The 25,685-nt window shown below is 50.7% G+C and overlaps 1 protein-coding gene across 4 annotated transcripts in view; it reads left to right on the plus strand.

Annotated features, from left to right (window-relative positions):
- Positions 1-14,975: 14,975 nt before the first annotated feature.
- The window catches only part of LOC127568859 (collagen alpha-1(XXIV) chain), a 274,610-nt gene continuing 263,900 nt past the window's right edge, over positions 14,976-25,685 (plus strand). For all 4 annotated transcript variants that reach the window (XR_007956090.1, XM_052013085.1, XM_052013087.1 and 1 more), the window contains exon 1: positions 14,976-15,390. Coding sequence is in view for 3 of the 4 variants with exons in the window: in XM_052013085.1 (XP_051869045.1) it covers positions 15,335-15,390 (56 nt within the window). In the remaining variant the exon portion in view is untranslated. The remainder of the gene's footprint in view (positions 15,391-25,685) is intronic.

Raw genomic sequence — 25,685 nt, forward strand, 5'->3', positions numbered from 1 at the left:
GAAAAACATAAATTAAAACATAAATTATATACAATTTTTACAAGAAAGAACACAATTAGAAAAAACAAACAAACTCCATTTTAGTGCAAAGTGATCAAAGTGGTCATGGTGTTGTTGAACTGCAGTGATTAGGGTTGTGCCGGTTGGTTCAAGAACCGAATGGTTGAAGGGAAGTAGCTGTTCCTGAACCTGGTGGTGTGGGACTTCAGGCTTCTGTACCTCCTGCCCGATGGGAGCTGTGAGAAGATGGCACGGCCCGAATGGTGGGGATCTTTGATGATGGATGTTGCCTTCTTGAGGCAGCGCCTCCTGTAGATACTCCTGATGGTGGGGAGGGATGTGCCCGTGATGTATTGGGCAGAGTCCACTACTCCCTGCAGCTTCTTACGTTCCTGCAACATTCGAATTTCTGTCCCAGACCATGATGCAACCAGTCAGGATACTTTCAACAGTACATCTGTAGAAGTTTGTTAGAGTGTTCGGTGACAAGCCGAACCTCCTTCACCTCCTAAGAAAATAAAGACACTGGCGCACCTTCCTTGTGACTGCATCTACGTGCTGGGCCCAGGACAGGTCACCCGATGTGTTAATACCCAGGAATTGAAAGCTGCTGACCCTCTCCACCGCCAATTCCACAATGTGGACTGGCGCATGTTCGCCCTCCTTCCCCTTCCTGAAGTCAACAATCAGCTCTTTAGTCTTGCTGACGTTGAGCAAGAGGTTGTTGTTGTGGCACTGCTCAGCCAGGTGTCCTGTCTCATTCTTTTGCCTTTATATTCCTATTATTCCTTTACATCTACGGACACTCCGACTACCCGTGCTCATAACCTCCTCCTTTGGTCATGTTGTGCTGTGACTTGAGGACCCAGTTCTGCTCATGCTATCGGACACGCAAAGCTTTCCACTGACTCCAAAATCCTTCACATCCTAAAGCAATAAAAAACTGCAGATGTTGGAAATCTGAAATAAAACAGAAATCATACATGTAGACACAACAGGCTGCAGCTGCTGGAATCTGAAACAACACATGAGCTGCTGGAGGAACTCAACAGGTCAGGCAACATCTGTGGAGGGAAACGGACAGTTGACTTCAGATCCTTTTATCACTTACCTTCACTAAGGGGCACTTTACAGCAGCCAGTTAACCCGCCAGTGCATCCAATGTTGGAAATACGCAGCAGGTCAGTCAGCGTCAGTGGAGAGAGAAACGGGGTTAATGGTTTAAGTCGATAACTTTCCTTGTTTCAAAATAGGCTCGGTGTCCCTGAGCAGCACAGTGGCACAGCGGGTAGAGCCACTGCCTCACATCTCCAGAGACCCGGGTTCAATTCTGACCTCGGGTGCTGTCTGTGTGGAGTTTGCACGTTCTCCCTGTGAATCCACTTGCCACCCACATCCCAGAGACGTGCAGGGTCGGTGGGTTAATTGGCCGCTGTAAATTGCCCCCAGTGTGTGGGTGGGGGGTAGAATCTGGGGGGAGTTGATGGGAATGTGGGGAGAATGAAATGGGGTTGGTGTCAATGGGTGGGTGATGGTCGGTACAGATACGGTGAGCTGAAGGGCCTGTTTCTATGTGACTCTTGTTTACAGATGGATTTGTGGTGAATTCAACATCTAACATTCCCCACCCCTCTGCCCCTCTGCAACTTGCCCCTGCAGATTACCCAATGGTGCGCTCTGGTCTCCCGCCCTGTGGACTCAGCCAGTGCTGATTTATCTTCTCCCACAGTGTGCCCCTCCCTCAGTACTGCCCCTCCCACAGTGTGCCCCTCCCTCAGTGCCGCCCCTCCCACAGTGCGACCCTCCCTCAGTACTGCCCCTCCCACAGTGTGCCCCTCCCTCAGTACTGTCCCTCCCACAGTGTGCCCCTCCCTCAGTGCCGCCCCTCCCACAGTGCGACCCTCCCTCAGTACTGCCCCTCCCACAGTGTGCCCCTCCCTCAGTACTGCCCCTCCCACAGTGTGCCCCTCCCTCAGTACTGTCCCTCCCACAGTGTGCCCCTCCCTCAGTGCCGCCCATCCCACAGTGCGACCCTCCCTCAGGACACTGCAGGTTTCACCTTGGAGTTTGATTACACCTCTCGTGGACCATGGTGATGGTCACCGTCGTCCAACCCACCTCACCCTGAGAATGCAGCAGACTGCATCAATGTGTGCACGTCTGGCTGTGGATCGCACCTACATCCTACCTCTGGGCCTTTGCAGTCCTTGCTGTCACTTGATGAATGCCAACTCACTGTCCACTGCAAACCCTTCCTTTCCCAGAGCCACAGATTATTTGTGTATTTAAACCCAAGGCCAGTGATGGGAGCCATTTCACATCATGGTCCTGTTTTTCACATGTATCTGCCAGGACAAAGTTTTTTGATTCATCAAAGGTGTTTGCGTTTACAGTTCATCGCCAGACTCTTGATGTCACCCCTGCCTTTGAGGATGCCTTGTCACGGGTCCATCTTCATTTTTCACGCATTACTGCTATAATCATAGTTTGCATCACCTATAAATAAACCCGACTGGCAATTATTGCCCTGCAGTGACCACGGGTCCGCCAACCCCTTGTTAAATCTCCGCTTTCATTGTTTTCCTTTCAGCCTTGCTCCTCTCCTCCTCGCAGTCCAAATGATTAACTGGTCTGAGCGGTGGGGTTTTCTGCCCAGACATGAAGGAGAACTATGTTTACCTAAACATCGGAAAAAGCAAGTAGACATTACAGAAGCACTGTTTAATTAAGTGGGTGTTTCCTGCTTTCTTCCCTCAACTCCCCTTCCTCCCCGGGGAACAGATTTAACTATTTACTGGGCTACAATTCCTTTCTTATCAGAGGGGTGTCATCGATAGAGTCATAGAGTGCAGGCCCTTTGTCCCATCGAGTCCATGCCGACCATCACCCACCCAACCCTACACTGATCCCATTTTATTCCCCCCACATTCCCATCAACCCCCCCAGATTCTACCCCCCACCCACACACTGGGGACAATTTACAGCGGCCAATTAACCCACTGACCTGCACGTCATTAGGATGTGGGAGGAAACTGGGACACCCAGGGAAACCCACACGGTCACAGGGAGAACATGCAAGCTCCACACAGACAGCGGAGGCCGGGTTTGAACCCTGGCGTATTGAGGTAGTACAAGGTAAAACAATAACAGAAGGCAGAATGAAGTGTCACAGCTACAGAGAAATTGCAGTGCAGGTAGACAATAAGATGCAAGGTCATAATGAGGTAGATTGTGAGGTCAAGAGTCCATCTTATTGTACTAGGGGATCATTCAATAGTCTTATAACAGCAGTATAGAAGCTGTCCTTGAGCCTGGTGGTACGTGCTTTCGGGCTTTTGTATTTGCTGCCTGATGGGAGGGGGGAGAAGTGGTAGTAATTAACTGTCTGACTAAACTAGTCCCTTCTGCTTACACAACGTCCATCTCCCTCCACTCTCTGCACATTCTTGTGCCTATCTAAGAGCCTCTTAAACCCCTCTATCGTACCTGCCTCCACCACCACCCCTGGCAGCACATTCCAGGCACCCACCACTCGCTGTGTAAAAAACTTGCACTGCACATCTCCTTTGAACTTCCCCCTCTCACCTTAAATGCACGTCCTCTAGTCTTACGTATTTCGACCCTAGGACAAAGAGATACCGGCTGTCTACCCTATATCTTCTCCTTCTCCCACATTCCAAAGACGTACGGGTTAGGAAGTTGTGGGCATGCTATGTTGGCACCGGAAGCGTGGCGACACTTGCGGGCTGTCCCCAGAACACTCTACGCAAAAAGATGCATTTCACTGTGTGTTTCAATGTACATGTGACTAATAAAGAAATCTTATCTTATCTCAGGGGAGGCTCAGAATGCTCAACACCAGCTGGAGAATATGGGCTGAATGGCTCATCTCTGGATTACGCTTGATGCAGCCCAACTGCTCATAGGTGGGTGTGAACCTGACACAGCCCCCTTTGTCCTGCAGCAGCAATGCATTTGATGCAGTCTGCATGAGTTACAGCAAGGCTTTTGACAAGATCCCGCATAGGACGCAGGGAGAGTGGCAGATTGCACCCAGTATCAGCACAGTGGCAGGAAGCAGAGGGCAAGGATTGACAGATGTCTGCAACTGGAAACCTGTTACCCGGAGCATGGCACTCTGTCCCAGGTTACACCTGATTTAGTGGGCATGATAGAGAAGGGTCTTCAACCTGAAGCACTGACTCTGTCTCTTCCCACGGCATGACCTGCTGAGCATTTCCAGCACTTTCTGTTTATATTTTAGATCTTGATCCAAGACAGTCCTGGAGTGTGCTGACCCTTTGTGAAATGGCTTCAGCAGATCCATTCATTATGTTTATTTATTACGCTCCTGTTTGTATCAGCTGCTGAGGTCAAGACGGTTGAGAGCTTCAAATTCCTAGAAGTTCAAGTTCAAGTTCCTGTCCTGATCCAACCACGTAGATGCCAGGGCGAAGAAAGCTCACCAGCACCTCTACTTCCTCAGGAGGCTAAAGAAATTTGGCATGTTCCCATTGACCCTCACCACTTTTATCAATGCACCATTGAAAGCATCCTATCTGATGTATCACTGCTTGGTACGGCAACTGCTCTGCCTGTGACTGAACAAACTGCAGAAAGTTGTGGACACAGCTCAGCACATCACGGAAACCAGCCTCCCCTCCGTGGACTCCGTCTACACTTCCCGCTGCCTCAGTAAAGCAGCTGACATAGTCAAGATCTCCACCCACACCGAGCACTCTCTCTTCTCCCCCCTCCCATCGGGCAGAAGATATAAAAGCCTGAAAGCACGTACCACCAGGCTCAAGGACAGCTTCTATGCCGCTGCTATAAGACTATTGAATGGTTCCCTAGTAGAATAAAATGGACTCTTGACCTCACAATCTACCTCGTTATGACCTTGCACCTTATTGTCTGCCTGCACTGCACTTTCTCTGTAGCTGTAACACTTTATTCTGTATTCTGTTTTCCTTATACTACCTTGATGTGCTTATGTATGGAATGATCTGTCTGGATGGCACGCACAAAAAAGCTTTTCACTGTATCTTGGTACATGTGCCAATAACAAACCAATACCAATACCAGGATTTGCAGCATCTGAAGTTTATTATGATAAAAAAAAGTTTGCAGGTGGCACAATGATAACAACATACAGAACAAATGAGATCAACAGCCCCCGACAACCACATTATTTCATCCTATCGCAAACGTTCCCTTTGTTCTACCCATCACCCTCCCAACCTTCTCTGCTACTGAGACTATTTTGTTTCTCTCTTTCTCAGTTCTGAAGAAGGGTCTTGGACCTGAAACATTAACTCTGTTTCTCTCTCCACAGATGCCGCCCGACCGATGAGTGTTTCCGGCATTTTCTGTCTTTATCTCAGATTTTGCAGGTTTTGTTTTTGATTTTCACTCCCTTAATCATTTATCCCGAGCCTTGCACTGATGCCATTCTCAGTCGAAGCTTACATTTTCACTGCAGTCATTGGCCGTGTGCTCGGCGCTTGAAAAGGATAGAGGTTCGGTCAGTTGGGCAGAGAAATGGCAAATGGAATTTAATTGAGAGAAGTGTGGGGAGGCAAAACGAGACAAGGGAATGGATAATAAGTGGGAGGATATTGAGTGGTGGGAGGGCATCAGTTATGCACCAGGTACCATCACATTCATTGTTGCATCCAAGTCCCCGGAGTGAGCCCACAGCCCAACACCTCTGCTGCAAGTACACTCCCCACTGACCACAGGGTCCTAAAGGCAGCAGGCCAGGTCATTAAGGTGGTTGAAAGGGTATACAGGATGCTTTCCTTTATTGGCTGAGGCACAGGATTCAAGGGGTGGGATATTATGTTAACATTGTACACAGATGAACCACAGCTTGAGTACTGTGTGTAAATCTGGTCACCACATTGCAGAGGAGAGAGATCCGGATGTTAGCAGAAGCAGAAAACTGTGGGAAGGGTTGTTTTTGTTGGAACGGGAGGTTGAGGGGAAGTTTAACTGAGCTGTGAAATGACGAAGGGCCTGGGCACCACAGAAAGCATCCTCTCCGGATGCAGGCATGGTAGTGTAGCGGTTAGCGTAACGCTATTACAGCACCAGCGACCCAGGTCCAAATCCAGCCACTGACTGTAAGGAGTTTGTACGTTCTCCCCATGTCTGTGTGGGTTTCCTCCGGGTGCTGCAGTTTCCTCCCACATTCCAAAGACGTATGGGTTAGGAAGTTGTGGGCGTGCTATGTTGGTGCCGGAAGCGTGGCGACACTTGTGAGCTGCCCCCAGAACATCTACGCAAAAGATGTATTTCACTGTGTGTTTCAATGTACATGTGACTAATAAAAAAATCTTATCTTATCTTATCTTATCTTATCTTATCTTATCACAGTTTGGTATGGCAATTGCTCTGCCCAGGACCGCAAGAAACTGCAGAGAGTTGTGGACACAGCTCAGCACATCACGGAAACCAGCCTCCCCTCTGTGGACTCCGTCTACACTTCCCACTGCCTTGGGAAAGCAGCCAGCATAATCAAGGACCCCTCCCACTCCTGACATTCTCTCTTCTCCCCCCCTCCCATCGGGCAGAAGATACAAAAGCTTGGGAACATGAACCACCAGGCTCAAGGACAGCTTCTATCCCACTGTTATAAGAATATTGAACAGACCTCTCATACACTAAAAGATGGACTCTTGACCTCCCAATCTACCTTGTTGTGGCCCTTGCACCTTATTGTCTGCCTGCTCTGCACTTTCTCTGTAACTACAACACTATATTTTGCATTCTTTCTTTTTACTACCTTGATGTACTTATGTATGGAATGGCACACAGACAAAAGCTTTTCACTGTATCTCAGTGCATGTGGCAATAATCAACCAATTACCAATACCAACAGAACAGCTTCTTCCCCTCCACCATCAGATTTCTGAACGGTCCATGAACCCATGAACACTGCCTTGTTATTCCTTTTTTTTTGCACTATTTACGTCTTTCTATCTTTATGTCTTGCACTGTACTGCCGCCACGAAACAGCAAAATTCACGACATATGTCAGTGATAATAAACCTGACTCTGATTCACAGAGGCATCAAAAACCAAGGATCAGAGATGTAAAATACAATGGTTGGAGAGGAGGGGAGGACTCAGGGGTTGGTGGGGACTGGGACTCAGAGGCTGAGACCCTATCACATGTGAACTTTTCAGATGTCCCCTACATTACAGCAGTTCGGGTAACAGAAATTTGCCCTCACAGAATTCACAGATCACCACCCCAAAATTTGAGATACGGAATAAAATTCGTTCTCATGGAAGTTATGTGAAAAAGTCAATAAATCAACAAAAAATTAATTTTTTTCTTGACGCGTGTGCAGATGATGTGGTATGGGTTGTTTTCTACAAACCCACACCCCCCATTACAGGAAGGTCACCTGTACATGGACAAGGACATGAAGAGACGTGATCTGCCGGACTACAGACCTGAAGCTCAGAGGTGGGGACAGGCTGCTCACTCTTTTATTGACTACCTGCTGCTGTGTTATAATATTTGTCTGATTCTACTTGCATTTCTGTAGCACCTTTCAGAATCATTGTGCCTGAAATCATGAGGGGCATAGGTGGCGTGAATGCACACAGTCTTTTCCCCAGTGTCGGGGAATCAAGATCTAGAGGGCACATGTTTAAGGTGAGAGGGGAGAGATTTAAAAGGAACCCAAGGGGCAACTTTTTCACCCAGAGGGTGGTCCGTATATGGAATGAGTTGCCAGAGGAAGTGGGTGAGGCAGGTACATTAACAACATTAATAAAGTACTTGGACAGGTACACGGACAGGAAAGGTTTAGAGGGATATGGGCCAAATGGGACTAGTTTAGGTGGGAATCTTGGTCAGCATGGACCTGTTGGGCAGAAGGGCCTGTTTCTGTGCTGTATGACTCTACAACTCTTCAGAACACGTCAAAGCACTTAAATCCAGTGAAGGGTTGTAAGTCAGGAGGTGCAGTGTTACCTACACACATGTAGCTGGTAGAACTACTGCCTCACAGCCCAGAGAGCCAGGTTCGATCTTCATACTGCACACGAACGAGTCGGTGAATAAGTCCCTCTGGATAGCAGTTGTGATGACACCTTCTGATCATCGAGAGAAGCCATGAGCATCATGAGAGGCTTTATGAGAGGCTCAGATAGGGCGGACAGAATCTTTTCCCCAGGGTAGTAATGTCGAATACTAGAGGGCATAGCTTTCAGGTGAGAGGGGGAAAATTTAAAGGGGATGTGTGGGGCAAGTTTTTTTACACAGAGAGTGGTGGGTGCCTGGAACGGGCTGCCAGGGGTGGTGGTGGAGGCAGATACAATCATGCATTCAAGAGGCTTTTAGACAGGCGCATGAATACACAGGGAACAGAGGGAAATGGACCACGTGCAGGCAGACGTGCTGGACACAGATATCATGGGCCAAAGGGTCTGTTTCTGTGCTGTGCTGTCCCTGGTTCTACCTGATGTACTGATGTGATGAAATGATCTGTGTGGATGGCACGCAGAACAAAGTTTGCTACATGTGACACTAATAAACCAATTACCAATTAAGGCTGATTAGATGGTAATTAATCAGCCTGGATTTGTCCTGCTTTCTGTGAACAGGACATCACTGGGCAAAGTTCCACATTGCCATGTAGACGTCAGTGTTGTAACTGGACTGGAGGTGTTGTTCTTCAGCACCACAGCTGGGATGTTGCCTGCTCCCGAAACTTCACTGTACCCAGTGCTCTCAGCTGATCTTTAACGTCACCTGGAGTGAGTGGCCTTGGCTGAAGACTGGGTCTGTGACGGTGGGATCTCGGGAGGGAGCGGAGATGGATCACCCACTGTGGTCACCAGTGTTTCAGCCTTGTCTTTACCACTCACAAGCTGGGTCCCAGCCCCGTAGAGACTGGGGATGTTGTTGAAGTGTCCACTCCTCGCCCGCGTCCCCCCTGCCCCCACCGACCCCCGCCCCCTCACACCCCCGTGAGCTGTGTAATTGCCCACCTCCATTTCTGACTGGATGTGGAAGGAGTGGAGAGCTTTGATCTGACCCTCATTTAACTCTGTCTGTTACATGCTGTTTAACAGGGTCATAATTAAAACCAGTTATGAAAGTCAAAATGTTTAAAAGGCAAGTGTTTAAAATCCATGATTAGCATTCAGACAAAGAAGTATTTTGAAATGCCACAGTTTCTTTTTGAAAGTGAAAATATCATCTTTCAAAGGGCGGATTATCAATCACAGGTTACATCAGAAAAGATGACATTACTGATGTAAATGAACATTGGAGTTAGAGATATTGAAGAAAAGTACTACTGGGACGAACTTCTGCCCCTTCCCCAGAGCTGCACCGTGGGACCTTCTGTATCTGCCTGAGATAGAAGGCATTGCCTTGGCTGAGCCCACCACCAGACGGCAATGGTACCAGGCAGCACTCTCTCCATCAGCTGTCGGGGTGGCAGTCTTGGTTTCTGTGTGACGTGCACCCAGAAATGACAGATTTAGAGTTAAGAGTCGCTGAGATCTGTCCCAACCAGACACACGTGTACCTCTGCAACAGACAACGTGCTGGAGGAGCTCAGTGGGTCAGGCAGCAGCTGTGGAGGGAAATGGACAGTTGACCCTTCATCTGGACCAGGGACTGGACCTGAAACATCGACTGTCCATTTCTCTGCACAGACGCTGCTCGACCCGCTGAGTTCCTCCAGCGTTTTGTGTGTTGCTCCAGATTCCAGCATCTGCAGTCTCTTGTGTCGATGTGTGTATCCTCAAATGTGTAGGGCGAGTGGTAGAACCAGGGGTGGGGGAGGTGGGGGCTGGGGGGAGTTGTTGGGAATGTGGGGAGAATAAAATGGGATCAGTGTAGGACTGGTGTAAATGGGCAGCTGATGGTTGGCATGGACTCAGTGGGCCGAAGGGCCTGTTTATGTGCTGTATGACTGTGACTCTTTTATCCTGTGTGTTCCATATTCCTTACAACATAGAAAGAGGCCCTTCAGCCCATCAAGGTTTAGGGTGACAGCACAGGAACAGACCCTCAGCCCAACTGGTCCATGCCGACCAAGTTGTCTACCTGAGCTTGTTTACCCATTTGCCCGGGTTTGGCCCAAATCCTTCCAACCCTGTCCGATCCATGTATCTGTCCAAGTACCTTTTAAATGTTGTTAATGTACCTGCCTCACCCACTTCCTCTGGCAGCTCGTTCCATATACTCACCACCCTCTGGATGAAAAAGTTGCCCCTCGGGTCCCTTTTAAATCTCTCCCCCGTCACCTTAAACCTGTGCCCTCTGGTTCTTGATTCCCCAACCCTGGAAAGAAGACTGAGTGCATTCACCCTATTGATGCCCCTCACAATATTACACTCCTCTGATAAGATCACCCTTCAATCTCCTACATTCCAAAGTCCCAACCTGCGCAATCTTTCCCTATAAACTCAGTCCCTCAAGTCCTGACAACGTTCTCATAAATCTTCTCTGCAGTCTTTCCAGCATAATGACATCTTTCCTTCAACAGGGTGACCAAACAGTGCTCCAGGTGCGGCCTCGCAAATGCCGACATGTGGAGCAATCCCACTCCAAACGAATTTTCCCTGTAACCTGTTCCCCCCACAATGCACACATTAGCTGCGACCTTCACGGCAGTGATTGCTGGTAATGGATTGCAGTGTCAGCTGTTGTGAAGGGTGGATTGGGTTAGGGGAGTGGGGGTGTAAATGGGGTGAGAGATAATGTCTTTTAGAGGAGGGAGAAATGTAACTGAGCCCAGAACCAGTGCTTACAGAGGCCAGGAAGGTGCAGCAAAACAGAGAACGTCACAAATACACATCAGGTGGCATCCGTGGAGAAATGACTGCTGAAACGTTATCTCTGTTTCCCTGTCCACAGATGCTGCCTGACCCACTGAGGATTTCCAGAATTATTTCACTCATTCAGGAAAAATGAGTTCCCAGCAGGTGACATCAAGGAAACAAACAGCCTTTGAAAAAGTTACAGTCTGAGGGGATCACCAGGCGTGCAGCCCGCAGACTGGGCAAGTGTAAAGTTGCTCTGTGGAGTGAGGACGGAACTCCGGGGTGATGTTCTGGAGCAGTACAGAGTGTTGCACCGAGGGAAGGGGGTACTGGGGGAGGGTCACACTGTGGAAGGGGCGGTACTCAGGGAGTGCCGCACTGTCAGAGGAACATGCTTCACTACTGACGGGATCTGCACAGCTACAGGGGGTTACACAGGGGCGCTGCATTAGAGTCAGACAGCCCTGAAACAGGCCCTTCAGCCCAACACGTCCATGCTAACCAAGTTGCTTACCGGAGTGAGTCCCATTTCCCCACGTTTGGCCCATGTCCCTCTAAACTTTCCTATCTCTGTACCTGTCCAAGTGTCTTTTAAACCATAATTGTATCCACCCCCACCACTTCCTCTGGCAGCTCGTTCCGTATACCCTCCACCCTCTGGGTGAAAAACTTGCCCCTCAAAGCACAGTTAAATCGTTCCCCCTCACCTTAAACCTACCCCCTCTAGTTTTAGACTCCCCTACCCTGGGGAAAAGACTGTGACCACCCACCTTTATCTCTGCCCCTCTATAAGGTCCTCCGTGGTCTTTGTCTGTGGAGCATGTTGGACTGCAGTTTCCTGGGTGTGATGTTAAATCCCTATGCCCTCGTGGAGAATATGCTGCTCACTATTTGGAACATTGGGTTCACCCCAGGGCCCCTCCAATGGCTATTCTTCAGTCCACTTTATTACGATAGATGACGTCATCATAATCTGTTTCGGTGAATTGCCATGTTGAATCATGAATGAGCCTATAATTGGCTGTAAAGTGCTTGGGGTTGTGCTGAGATCCTAAATGGGCAGTTCTTACATGGTTGATTTGCTCGAAGCTTTCAGGATTTTGCAAGGTGCAGATGGGTAGCGACTGAAAATCAAAACCAGGCCATTCAGGTAAGATTTGGAAGCTCTTGTTCTGACAGCCGGGCCGCTCCCACTGACAGCTGCGGAAAGTTGCTACCCACAATGTTAACTCTGAGCTCAGTGTCCTTCGCCAGGTTAGGGTTAAGGCTGTGGAAAGAGCCAAGCTTCAGATCAAATGATGGAACACCCCTGAGGGGTCGAATGGCCGTATTCTCTGATGATCTCAATAACACAAGGGCCGGCTACATCCTTGAAGGTAATTCTGCATTTTTTTCAGTTGATATCATCCATCGTCAAAGGCCGGTATCTGCGCAGCTGGTGGGCAGAGAACTGAAACGTCACACAGTTATAAGTGAGCATCCCGTGGCATTCACAACACAGGAACAGGCCATTCGGCCCAATGGTACATGGATGGGAAAGGTTTAGAGGGACATGGGCCAAATGCAGGAAAATGGGACTGGCTCAGGTAGACGTCTTGGTCAGCATGGACAAGTTGGGCCAAAAGGCCTCCATATGTGTTTAACCAACTCTCCCCAAAACCAGCCCTGATCTTCACCCCCCCCCCCCCCCCCACCTCTGGGAGGGAGCCCAACATTCCCACTGTTCCTGTTTCTTCCCAATCCCTGGCTGGATTGATCAGGTGACGGTTGGTCACCTCATCCAACAGCCATATAGAGCAGGTACAGCACGGATACAGGCCCTTCGGCCCAACTGGTCCATGCCGACCATGGTGCCCACCCAGCTAGTCCCAATTTCCTGCGTTTGGCCCAAATCCCTCCAAGCCCTGCCCCTCCGTGTACCTATCCAAGTGCTTCTTAAATGATACTGTTGTACCTGCCTCACCCACTTCCTCTGGCAGCTTGTTCCATACACTCACCACCCTCTGTGTGAAAAACCTGCCCCTCAGGTCCCTGTTAAATCTCTCCCCTCTCACCCTAAACCTATGGCCCCTAGTTTTGGACTCCCCCACCCTGGAGAAAAGACTGTGAGTCCATCTTGTCTATGCCCCTCATGATTCTATAAACTTCTACAAGGTCACCCCTCATTCTCCCAGGTTCCAAGGAATAAAGCCCTCACCTGGCCAACCTCTCCCTATAACTCAGGCCCTGGAGTCCTGGCAACATCCTGGTAAATCTTCCCTGCGCTCTTCCCAGTTTAACCATGGACGGCTCGGGGCTCTGCATTACTGAGCGGTCACTCAACTCTCCGTCACTTACTGATGCAGAATTCGGCCCATTGTTCTTGCGCTGGTTCTCTGGAGATCTCCAGCCAACCCCACTTCCCTGTCCTTTCCCAAATGCCTGCTCCCAACTCGCTGCAGGGAAGATCCTGCCCCGGACCTGAAACCTTGACTGTGTCTCCCTCCACAGCCGCTGCTCGACCTGCTGAGTGCTCCCAGCACGGTGTGTGTTGGTTTCTCCTCCGCTGCCCTTCCCCCCGCCGCCCGTCTCCCTGCTCCCGGGACGGTCTCCGCCTCCTCTCGGGACCCCGCTGCCAGGATGCCGGTCCGGGACAGCCATTGTGTGAGTCGGCCCAGCAGACGGATCCGGCGCAGATAAGGGCTGTGATGTCACAGGGCACTGGTGAAATTCAACACCGGCCCACACGTTAACACATTCACGCTGCAGCCCCTCTCGCTGCCGACCTCAGCCAGTGGTTCCCGGGCGAGGGAGGGGTGGGTGGGGGTTGGGGCTAGTTCTCGGGCACACCGACGGATGGCTGGAATTATACTGACATCCACGTCTGCACTGCTGCCGGGAGCTGCTCCGCTGGCCCGCAGAGGCAACGGTTCGCTTCAGTGCAGTGACTGAGAGGGGCGAGAGTGTGAGAGAGGGAGGGAGAGGGGGAGAGAGAGAGAGAGGGAGAGGGAGAGAGAGGAGGGAGAGGGGGAGAGGGAGAGGGAGAGAGAGGAGGGAGAGGGGGAGAGAGAGAGAGGAGGGGGAGAGGGAGAGGGAGGAAGAGGGGGAGAGAGAGAGGGAGGGAGAGAGAGAGAAAGGGGGAGAGGGAGGGAGAGAGAGAGGGGAGAGAGGGGGAGAGAGAGGGAGGGAGAGGGAGAGAGAGGAGGGAGAGAGAGGAGGGAGGGAGAGAGAGGGAGAGAGAGGGGGAGAGAGAGGGTGAGTGTGAGAGAGAGAGGGGAGAGGGAGGGCGAGAGAGTATGAAAGAGAGTGTGTGAGGGGGCGAGAGAGGGAGAGGGAAGGGGCGTGTGAGAGAGAGGGGGGAGAGAGAGGCGGAGAGGGAAGGCCAGAGAGAGAGAGAGTGTGTGAGAGAGTGTGTGAGAGAGCAGAGCGAGTGAAGACTGTGGGAGGAGAGTGTGAGAGACGGGGAGGGTGAAAGGGTAGAAGGGTTGAGAGGTTGTGAGGGAGAACAGGAAACAGAGGGAGAGAGACGAGATGGAGTGAAGTGCGAGGGACAGAGGGGAGTGAGGGGGGAGCGAGACTGTATGAGAGAGGGAAGGGACTGAGTGAGAAACCAGTGTGTTCGGGAGAGCGGGACCCTGGGAGCGGGATGTCAGAGAGACAGTGAGAGAGGGGCAGAGGGAGGGAGACTGTGTGAATGAGTGAGTGAGGGTGGAGAGAGACTCAAGGTGTACAGGATACTGAGAGAGTGTCAGGGAGAGTGTGTCACAGGGAGAGACGGTGCTGTGTGTGTGAGAGAGGGTGTGTATGGTGCGTGAGAGTGTGAAGACCTAAGGTGTTGAGAGAGAGGGAGAGCCCGGTGTGGTGTGTGTGTGAGAGAGGGTGTGTGTGTGAGAGAGAGAGGGAGAGAGAGAGCCCGGTGTGGTGTGTGTGTGAGTGTCAGAGAGAGGGTGTGTGTGTGTGAGAGAGAGGGAGAGAGAGAGCCCGGTGTGGTGTGTGTGTGAGTGTCAGAGAGAGGGTGTGTGTGTGTGAGAGAGAGGGAGAGAGAGAGCCCGGTGTGTGTGTGTGTCAGAGAGAGGGACTGTGTGTGTGAGAGAGAGAGGGAGAGGGAGAGCCCGGTGTGTGTGTGTGTGTGTGTGTGTGTGTGTGTGTGAGTGTCAGAGAGAGGGTGTGTGTGTGTGTGTGTGTGTGTGTGTGAGAGAGAGGGAGAGCCCGGTGTGTGTGTGTGTGAGTGTCAGAGAGAGGGTGTGTGTGTGTGTGAGAGGGAGAGGGAGAGCCCGTGTGTGTCCAGGGGGCAGGCGCTGTGAGAGGGTGAGTGTGTGAGAGAGGCAGTGGGCGGCAGAAGGTGAGAGGGTGAGTGAGGGAGACGCGGGTAGAGGAGGGCAGGGGGTGTGGGAGAGATGACCTCCTACACGTGAGTGCGGACACACACAGACACAGACACGGCGGTCCGCGGAGCTGCCCTGCCTCACTCCCCCGCTCGCCCGGACTTCGATGAATCAGCATCGCTGGCGATTTCTGATTTTGCCTCGGGTTTCGCTGCCTGGACAGATGCATACAAATGCATTTAGGAACCCAGAGGCCAACGGCTAGACCAATCTCTCCCCCCGCGAGAAGGTGAGTGCGGTCAGTGTGATGAAGTGCCGACAGCGGCTTCTCCGGCTGTTAACGAATTAAACTCTCCAGGTTGCCTGTGGGGTTTTGTTTTAAAGCAAATTTAAGCCTTGCGGCGGCCGGTTGCTCCTTGACTGTGTGACCCAGACTGAGCTGCCGGGGTTCCCCTCAATTTCTGTCTGAGTGGAGTTGGGGCGACTGGGACACCGTCCCGGCGACAGAGAACTCGCTCCCCGGACAGAGTTCCAGCCGACACATGTTTGTCCGGGAAAGGTTGTGTCCCGAGTGAGACCGGTGCAGGGTTTGGCCGGGCCGGGCTCCAATGCAGTTCTTGATCTGACTGTAACTTGTCTGTGTGTGTGTGTGTGTGTGTGTGTGTGTGTCTCTGAGTGTGTGTGTATGGGTGCTACTGGGTGTATGAGTGTGTGTTTGTGCCTGAGTGTGTGTCTGTGTGAGTGTGAGGGTGTCAGTGTGAGGGTGTGTGAGTGTGTGTGTGTGTGTGGGTGTGTGAGCGTGTGGGTGTGTGTGTGAGTGTGCGTGTGTGTGGGTGTACTGGAGCTGGTCAATGAATACAGCAGCAGGGGGTGGTGGGGAGAATATTTTGCCCATGGGCTCACGGACAGGAGACGGACAAAGGGCCGAGTGGCCAGCCAACCGTGCTGTAAACACTGGTGATCAGAGAATGGGTCTCACTCTCCAACTTGGAACCAGAAGCTGCTGGAAATCTGAGAGTAAAACCTGGAAACACTCAGCGGGTCGGGCAGCGTCTGTGGAGAAAGGAGCAGAGCTAACGTTTTATGTCCCACGCTCACCTTACTGCCGGCTCCTCCCGCCTCTCTCCAACAACCGAATACCCCAAACACTGGCTGCTCCTGCAGTAAAGTCGCTGCCTCACAGCTCCAGAGACCGGGGTTTGATCCCGACCTTCGGCACTGTCTGTGTGGAGTTTGCACGTTCGCCCTGTGACCGCGGGGGTTTCCCCCGGGTGCTCCCGTTTCCTCCCACATCCCAGAGACGTGCGGGTCGGTGGGTTAATTGGCCGCTGTAAATTGCCCCCAGTGTGTGGGTGAGGGGTAGAATCTGGGGGGAGTTGGTGGGAATGTGAGGAGAATAAAATGGGATCAGCGTAGGGTTGGTGTCAATGGGTGGGTGATGGTCGGCAGGGACTCGGTGGGCCGTGCTGGTTGACTGGTTCTATACTGGTACAATATCTGGCCCAGTTCTGGGTGTCCTCCGCAGTCCACCTGTAATGGGTGAGCTGTATGGGAGACAGGGAGGAACCACCCCCACCTCTGGAAGAAGCTCTGACTGTACTGGGGTTGGGAGCGAGTTACATTTGTTGATCCCCACCAGGGGCATCAGCCCGGACCAACACACGGGAAGCCGGACCAGCAGACAACAGGTTAAGTTGGTCCTTGAGTCGCCAAAGCTCCGGTACAAGTGGGAGTAATTGGGGCTGGAGTAGTTAGTGACCCGGCGCTGTCACTGGGGGAGACCGGGTCAGCCGGGATTCCGGGGCGGAGGGGGCACAGGCAGCTGAAGGCGGGAAGACAGTGGAGAGGGAGGGGTGTCGGGGCCGGAGGGGGTCACAGAGACGGGGAGGGGTGTAGGGGCCGGAGGGGGTCACAGAGGGAGGGGTGTAGGGACCAGAGGGGGTTACAGAGACAGGGAGGGGTGTAGGAGCCGGAGGGGGTTATAGAGACAGGGAGGGGTGTAGGGGCCGGAGGGGGTTATAGAGACAGGGTGTAGGGGCTGGAGGGGGTTACAGAGACAGGGAGGGGTGTAGGGGCCGGAGGGGGTCACAGAGGGAGGGGTGTAGGGGCCGGAGGGGGTTATAGAGACAGGGAGGGGTGTAGGGGCCGGAGGGGGTTATACAGACAGGGAGGGGTGTAGGGGCCGGAGGGGGTCACAGAGGGAGGGGTGTAGGGGCCGGAGGGGGTTACAGAGACAGGGAGGGGTGTAGGGGCCGGAGGGGGTCACAGAGGGAGGGGTGTAGGGGCCGGAGGGGGTTATAGAGACAGGGAGGGGTGTAGGGGCCGGAGGGGGTTACAGAGACAGGGAGGGGTGTAGGAGCCGGAGGGGGTTACAGAGATGTGCATCTGTGTGTGTCTGAGACAGGGAGGTTTATTCTGAAGAAGTGGATGTTTATTGTGTAAATAGGAACCCTGTGAAAGGTACACTTCCTATTCCAAATGGGCAGTGACATCTCTGAGCGATCTTTAACACTTTAAATCCCAAATACTTCTCTTTAAACGTACACATTCTATTCCTGTGTAAAATCCATTCTGAAGAGCGGACATTGGATGGAATCCCCAGTCCACTGAGTATCAGGATACAAATGCTCTTGGGTTTGGCCCCACGATGCTGGCGTTGACCCACTGGCTCCTTGAGGGTTAAGGAGTGGGTCGGACTGAGACATCCGGCCGGAGTTGTCTCCGAGAGAAGCGATCGGCAGGATTCCAGTGGGACTGGGAGTGAGACGGTCACTGGCCGGTTGTTGTGTCTCTGCTGTGGCGATGGGGAGGGAGGGAGATCTCACTGGCAGCTCACACCAGGGGTACCTGCTGAGTTCAGCGGGGTGTGTGTGTGTGTTTGGTGGGGGGCGGTTGATTGCAATCAGCCGCTGGACCTCAAAAGTGGTTCCTGCCCGCGCTGTTTATAAATAACAGCGTGGCTTTTGTTTGTACATCTGTTCAGCGCTGCTTCTCGCTGACACAGTGAACGTGAATGGAAGTCCACGGAAAGAACAGATTTAACCCCGGGGAACCCGTCCCTCTGGTTGGACAGGCCGGTTGTACCCCCTCTCTCTACAACTGCTGAACGTGTGTGTAACTGGGGGGAGAGGTCCTGACTCTAACACCGCACGGAAAGAAAGCCCGGCGTGAATTCTTTGGCCTCACACATAACTTGGAGACGCAGCGTTCCGGGAAGCGCAGTTGCCTTGAAACTCACCCAACCGCTCGGCCCCTCGACCCTCGTTCTCGTTCAGTAAGGACATGGCTGATCTCACTTCACTCTCCATTCCCACCCACTCTAAACTTTCACCCCCGGATCCAGAATCTGTCGAAGCACATTCAGATGTTTCCACTGCCCTTGGAGAGTTCCAAAATCTCAGCGCCCTCAGAGAGAAACTGTCAACCTGTCTGTCTGCAGCGGGTGACCTTCGTTTCTCAATACCAGCCCTTGGCTCCAGATACTCCTACAAGAGCAAACACCCTCTCCCTGTAACCCTGTCAAGACCCTCTGGAGGTTCAATGGTTCAATGTCAGCTTTCACTTTTCTCAACTCCAGCAGATACAAGTCTGGCCTATCCAACCTTTCATGGAACAGTACAGCACAGGAACAGGCCCTTCGGCCCACAATGTCTGTGCCGAATTAAACTAAATCCCTTCTGTATGTACATGATCAATGTCCCTCCGTTCCCTGCATATCCATGTGTCTATTTAACAGCCTCTTCCACCACCTCCCCTGGCAGCCCGTTCCAGACAACCACCACTCTCTGTGTAAACAAAAACACTTGCCCCCACATCTCCTTTAAACTTTCCCCCTCTCAACTTAAATGCATGTCCTCTAGTATTTGACATTTCTACCCTGGGAGAAAGAATCTGACTGTCTACCCTGTCTGTGCCGCTCATAAGTTTATAAACTTCTATCAGGTCTCCCATCAAGCCTCTGACGCTCCAGAGAAAACAGCCCAAGTATAGAACCATAGAACCATAGAACAATACAGCACAATACAGGGCCTTCAGCCCACCATGTTGTGCCGACCTTTAAACCACACCTAAGACTATCTAACCCCTTCCTCCCACATATCCCTCTATCTTAAATTCCTCCATATGCTTATCTAACAATCTCTTGAACTTGACCAACGTATCCGCCTCCACCACCACCCGAGGCAGCGCATTCCATGCACCAACCACTCTCTGGGTAAAAAACCTCCCTCTGATATCTCCCTTGAACCTCCCACCCATTACTTTAAAGCCATGCCCTCTTGTATTGAGCATTGGTGCCTTGGGAAAGAGGCACTGGCTGCCCACTCTATCTATTCCTCTTAATATTTTGTACATCTCTATCATGTCTCCTCTCATCCTCCTTCTCTCCAAAGGGTAAAGCCCTAGCTCCCTTAGTCTCTCCTTGTAATGCATACTCTCCAATCCAGGCAGCATCCCGGTGAACCTCTTCTGCACCCTCTCCAAAGCCTCCACACCCTTCCTGTAATGGGGTGACCAGAACTGCACACAATACTCCAAGTGTGGCCTGACCAAAGTTTTATACAGCTGCAACTGAGAAAACCTGCCCATTCCAAGTTAAGCAAACCTCTGAAATGTTTCTAACACATTTGAACCCATCCCCAAATAAGGAGACCAATACTGTACACAGTACTCCAGATGAGGGCAACTAAAGTGCAGCCTTCCTAGTTCAATTTCCTGAGCAATAACCTTGATAGCTTTGTTAATTATTTGCTGTACCTGTATACTGGACTTTAGTGAATGCTGCACTAGGACAGCCAGATCCCTCTGTACCTCAGAGTTGGACAATGTCTCATCATTGAGATAATATGCTGTTCAACATCTTCTCCCTTCCCCATCGTGCTCCTGATCTTTGCCCTCTCACTTAACCGGTCCACTTCCTTATGCTCTTTCCACAACTTACTTTCCTACCTATCTTTGTGTTATCAGCAAATGTAGTGACCATACATTTGGTTCCCTCACCCAAGATATCTGTATACATTTTTAAAGACAATGTGAGGGGCAAGTTTTTTATGCAGAGTGGTGGGTGCCTGGAATGGTTACCAGGGGGAGTAGTGGAAGCGGGCAGTTTGGCAGAGTTTAAGAGGCTTTTAGGTAGACACATGAATATGAAGGGAATGGAGGGAGATGGATGATACACAGGAGGGGGACATTTAGTATAAATTGGCATCAAGATAGGCACAACATCGTGGGCTGAATGGCCTGTCCAGTGCTGGACTGTCCTATGTTCAATGCAAAATGTTGACACCCAGCGTCGATCCTTGTGGTTCACCACTCTTTACATGTTACCAACCATGTGCGCCCCCCTCTGTTTTCTGTTCACCAGCCTCTCTCCTATCCAAGCCAACGTAACCTCCCACACCGTGAGCACTTCCATAACGATCTTTGATGTGGCATCTTATCAGAAGCCTTCTGGAAATCTGAGTATACTACATCCACCAGTTCTCGTTTAACCACATGATGCTTTTTCAAAATACTCCAATAAATTGGGAAACCATGCTTTCTTTTTTAAAACACAATGTTGATTTTCTTAGATTCGTAGAGTTATACAGCATGGAAACAGCAAGCCCTCCAGTCCTGGCAACATTCCTGTGAATCTTGAAGGGAAATAACCCTAAATAGCCCCAGGGAGGGAGAGTGTGGGGGGGGGGGGGGAATGGAACTGACAGTTGTGCCCAAACCCAGCAGGAATCACTGGGCTGAGTAACCTCCGTCTGCGGTGTGCTGTCTCTGTGGCTCAGTGTTGGTGTGAGCTTGTAGAGCTGTGTATGTTGGTTTGTTTTCAGGTTTTGTTTCATGCGTGTGCATGTGCGTGTATGTGGACATGTGTGTGATGTGTGTGCACGTGGACATGTGTGTTTGTGTGTGTATGTGCATGTCTGTGGACATATGTGTGCATGCGTGTTCATGTGGACATGTGTGTGCATGTGCATGTGGACATATGTGTGTGATGTGTGTGCACATGGACATGTGTGTTAGTGTGTGTATGTGCATGTCTGTGGACATGTGTGTGCATGTGTGTTCATGTGAACATGTGTGTACGTGTGCATGTGGATATGTGTGTATGTGTGTGATGTGTGTGCATGTGGACGTGTGTATGTGTGTGATGTGTGTGCATGTGGACGTGTGTTTGTGTGTGATGTGTGTGCATGTGGACGTGTGTTTGTGTGTGATGTGTGTGCATGTGGACGTGTGTTTGTGTGTGATGTGTGTGCATGTGGACGTGTGTTTGTGTGTGATGTGTGTGCATGTGGACGTGTGTTTGTGTGTGATGTGTGTGCATGTGGACGTGTGTTTGTGTGTGATGTGTGTGCATGTGGACATGTGTGTTTGTGTGCGTGTTGTTTCTCCTTTGACTGACTTATTTGAGTTTTGGGAAGTGGTGACCAAAAGGGCTGATGAGGGCAAGGTTGTGGATGTGGTCTACATGGACTTTAGCAAGGCCTTTGACAAGGTCCCACATTGTAGACTGGTCTGGAAGGTGGGATCACATGAGATCGAGGGTGAGCAAGCCAACTGGATACAAAATTGGCCTGGTGGGAGGGGTCAGGGTGTGGTAGTGGGGGCTGTTTTTCAGATTAGAGGCCTGTGACCGGCAGTGCGCCACAGGGATTGGTGCTGGGTCCCCTGTTGTTTGTCATCTATATTAACGATTTGGGTGAGAATTGTAGGTAGCATGATTAGTAAGCTTGCAGACGATACCAAGATCGGTGGTGTGGTGGACAGTGAGGAAGGTCGTCAGAGGTTACAAGAGGATCTGGATCAACTGGGAATGTGGGCCCAGGAGCGGCAGATGGAATTTAACTCAGACAAGTGTGAGGTGATGCATTTTGGGAAGTTAAACCAGAGCAGGACTTGCACGGTGAATGGCAGGGCCCTGGAGAGTGTTGTAGAGCAGAGAGACCTAGAGGTACAGGTACAGAATTCTCTGAAGGTGGTGACACAGGTAGACAGAGTGGTGAAGGCATATAATACGCTTGCCTTCATCAGACAGAGGGGACATTGAATACAAGAGTTGAGACATCATGTTACAGCTGTACATGACATTACTGAGACTGCACCGGGAATATTGTGTAAATTCTGGAGGGCAAACTATAGGAAGGCTGTGCTGAAGCCAGAGAGGGGCAGGAAAGATTCACCAGGATGTTGCTGGGACTGGAGGGCTCTAGTGATGAGGAGAGGCTGGTCAGGCACAGGTTTAAGGTGAGGGGGAAAGATTTAAAGGGGACCTGAGGGGCATGTTTTTCACACAGAGTGTGGTGGGGCTGTGGAATGAGCTGCCAGAGGAGGTGGTAGAATCTGGGGGTGGGGGGGGGGTGGTTGATGGGGATGTGGGAAGAATAAAATGGGATCAGTGTAGGATTGGTGTAAATGGGTGGTTGTTAGTTGGCATGGACTCAGTGGGCTGAAGGGCCTGTTTCTTGAAATAGAAGGAGGCCACTCGGCCCATTTAGAACATAGAACAGTACAGCACAGAACAGGCCCTTCAGCCCACAATGTTGTGCCGACATAGCTAATCCCTCCTACCTACAGAATGCCCATATCCCTCTATTTTCCTCTCATTCATGTGCCCATCCAAGCCCCTCTTAAAAGCCCCCAATGAATTTGCCTCCACCACCCTATCAGGCAATGCATTCCAGGCATCCACCACTCTCTCAGTAAAAAACGTACCCCTCATGTCTGTTCTGAACCTACCCCCTCTCACCTTAAATGCATGCGCTCTGGTATTGGATTGCTCAGTAATGGGAAGAAGATATTGCTTGTCCACCCTAACTATGCCCCTCATAATTTTATACACTTCCAACAGATCACCCCTCAGCCTCCACTGCTCCAGGGAAAAGAGCCCAAGTTTGTCCAGCCTCTCCTGATAGCACATACCCACTGTGTAATGGATGTGGGCCAAACGCAGGGAAACGGGACTAACTCAGAAGACACCTTGGTCGGAATGGATGAGTTGGGCCGAAGGGCCTGTTTCCGTGCTGTATTGTGAACAGGCCAGGAGGCAGGATTCTTGCTCTTGGCCTGTACCCAGTAACCATCCCTCACCACTGGAGACCAGTGCATTCATGAGCTCGTGTGTCAGAATTCTGGACGGGAGGAGGAAAGGGTTCAGGTTTTGAATTTGAACGAGAGCAGCTGTGAAGTGCTGCCCTATTAGGATGTGTTGCTGAAGCACTTTTTTTTAAATCTGTGATGCATTTCACATTTGAACCAGCCACCAACTGCTTTCACTGTCATGGTTCCAAGGGCTGGTTCTTGATTCTGCCCCTTATCCCCATGATGGGGCCTTGTGCAGCACATGGTTTCCATGCACTGCTATTTGCCTGATGACACACACTTGAGTTCCATCAGGAGACTAGTATAAGAACCCTGGTTCCACAAACACTGGTTGCCAGATTATTGGTCTATCTCTGGGTATACTTTGTCTCTAGGCTGCTTAGAGCTGTTAACTCTAGAGCAGTCTTGGTTTTGTGGTTTTCCCTAGAAAGCCCTGTTTCTGTGTTGGGACTCTGTCTCACTGTCTCAGAGCCCTGAAGCATGATTCCTTTTGTTTGTTGTTCTGTGTTTGGTACTGAGGAAGCATCCTGACTCCAGTCTTGTTCTGGTGTTCTGCATTTGGGTTCTCTGTGATCTTGCTCTTTGTGTGAAATTGTGACATTCACTCTCTCTAAATTGGTGTTGGTTTATTATTGTCACTTGTACTGCGGTACAGTGAAGAGCTTGTCTTACAAACTGATTGTACAGGTCAATTCATTACACAGTGCAGTTACTTTGAGTTAGTACAAAGTGTATTGATGTAGTACAGGTAAAAGCAGTAACAGTACAGAGTAAAGTGTCACAGCTACAGAGAAAGTGCAGTGCAATAAAGTGCAGGGTCACAACAAGGTAGATTGTGAGGTCAGAGTCCATCTCATTGTATAAGAGAACTGTTCAATTATCTTATCACAGTGGGATAGAAGCTGTCCTTGAGCCTGGTGGTACGTGCCCTCAGGCTCCTGTATCCTCTACCTGATGGAAGAGGAGAGAAGAGAGAATGTCCTGGTGCTAATGAAATTACACTCGATTTGCAAAGGTTGTGCTGAGAATGTATTTGAGGTGATTGGTTGGAGGCAAATATTTGCATTGCTTTTCACTTCTAGTAATCACACCTGATTGCTTAAACCAGGCCTGCAACAGACAGCTCACTGTAAATGTGTCCCAGAGTGTCACTGTCCAAACACTCATCTCAGTGCAGAGGTGAGCAGTAGCTCCCCAAAGTTTATCAAGCAGTTCATTTGTCTGCATTTAGAGAGCAGGGAAGATTTTTCTCCCATATGCAACCTAAGGATTAACTTAATCCACAAACACCCCAGTTCAGTCCGGAATCTGGTCCTTGTGGAATGAAATCTTCCAACTTCTGTCAAAGGTTTGCTTCTATTTAGCCAACCAGGTGTATTTGGTAAACTGAAGCTGTTCTAAACAATATCTCTCACAGTGCCAGAGACCTGGGTTCAATCCTGACTTCAGGCACTGTCTGTGTGGAGTTTGCATGTTCTCCCTGTGACTGCATGGGTTTCCCCTGGGTGCTCAGGTTTCCTCCCACATCCCAAAGATGTGGGGGTTCACTGGTCACTGTAAGTTACAATGTAGTAGAGGGTAATGTCAGTTTGAATCAGAGTTGATGGGTGTGTGAACGAGTAACTTGTAGAGAAATAAAAGGTGGCGTGGTGCATGGATTGCATTGCTGGGAGCTGGTATGTCACAAATGGGCTGTGGCCTCCTGTTTCAAGAAACAGGCCCTTCGGCCCACCAAGTCTGTGCCGACCATCACCCACCCATTGACACCAACCCTACACTGATCCCAATTTATTCTCCCCACATTCCCATCAACTCCCCCCAGATTCTACCCCCCACCCACACACTGGGGGCAATTTACAGCGGCCAATTAACCTGCCCACATCCCAAAGATGTGTGGGTTGGTGGGTTAATTGGCTGCTGTAAATTGCCCCCCCCCCCCAGTGTGTGGGTGAGGGGTAGAATCTGGAGGGGAAGTTGATGGGAATGTGGGGAGAATAAAATGTATAGGGTATAGGGATCAGTATAGGGTTGGTGTAAATGGGTGGGTGATGGTTGGCATGGACTTGATGGGCTGAAGGGCCTGTTTCCTTGCTGTAACTCTCTGACCTTGTGAGTGCCAGACTGCACAGAAATGGGCACTTTGGCCCACCAAGTCCATGCTGATGATTTAGCTCCTACTTCCATTAATCACAAGGCACAACTGTGACCTCAGGTATGTGTTCTACTAACTAGGGATGAAGTTCTGGGCAGATGCTGCTCATGGGAGTGTGCTGTGCACAAATGTGGTTTTCAGTGCAGTCCTGAAGTCAGGTTGCTATGGAAATGCCAGGGTTTAACATGCAGAGTGATTGGGGAGAGGGTGATTGCTCTGGTGTGTGAGTCAGTGCAAGGGCTTTATTGCTTTAACCCTGTCAGGAGTGTGAAGGGTGATCCTGACAGATGAGGCATTTTGTAATGGTGACCTGTTGGAGCATGAAGTCCTTTGCCATG

The sequence above is a fragment of the Pristis pectinata genome, chromosome 3 (assembly GCF_009764475.1).
Source record: "Pristis pectinata isolate sPriPec2 chromosome 3, sPriPec2.1.pri, whole genome shotgun sequence".
Classification (NCBI taxonomy): Eukaryota; Metazoa; Chordata; class Chondrichthyes; order Rhinopristiformes; family Pristidae; genus Pristis; species Pristis pectinata.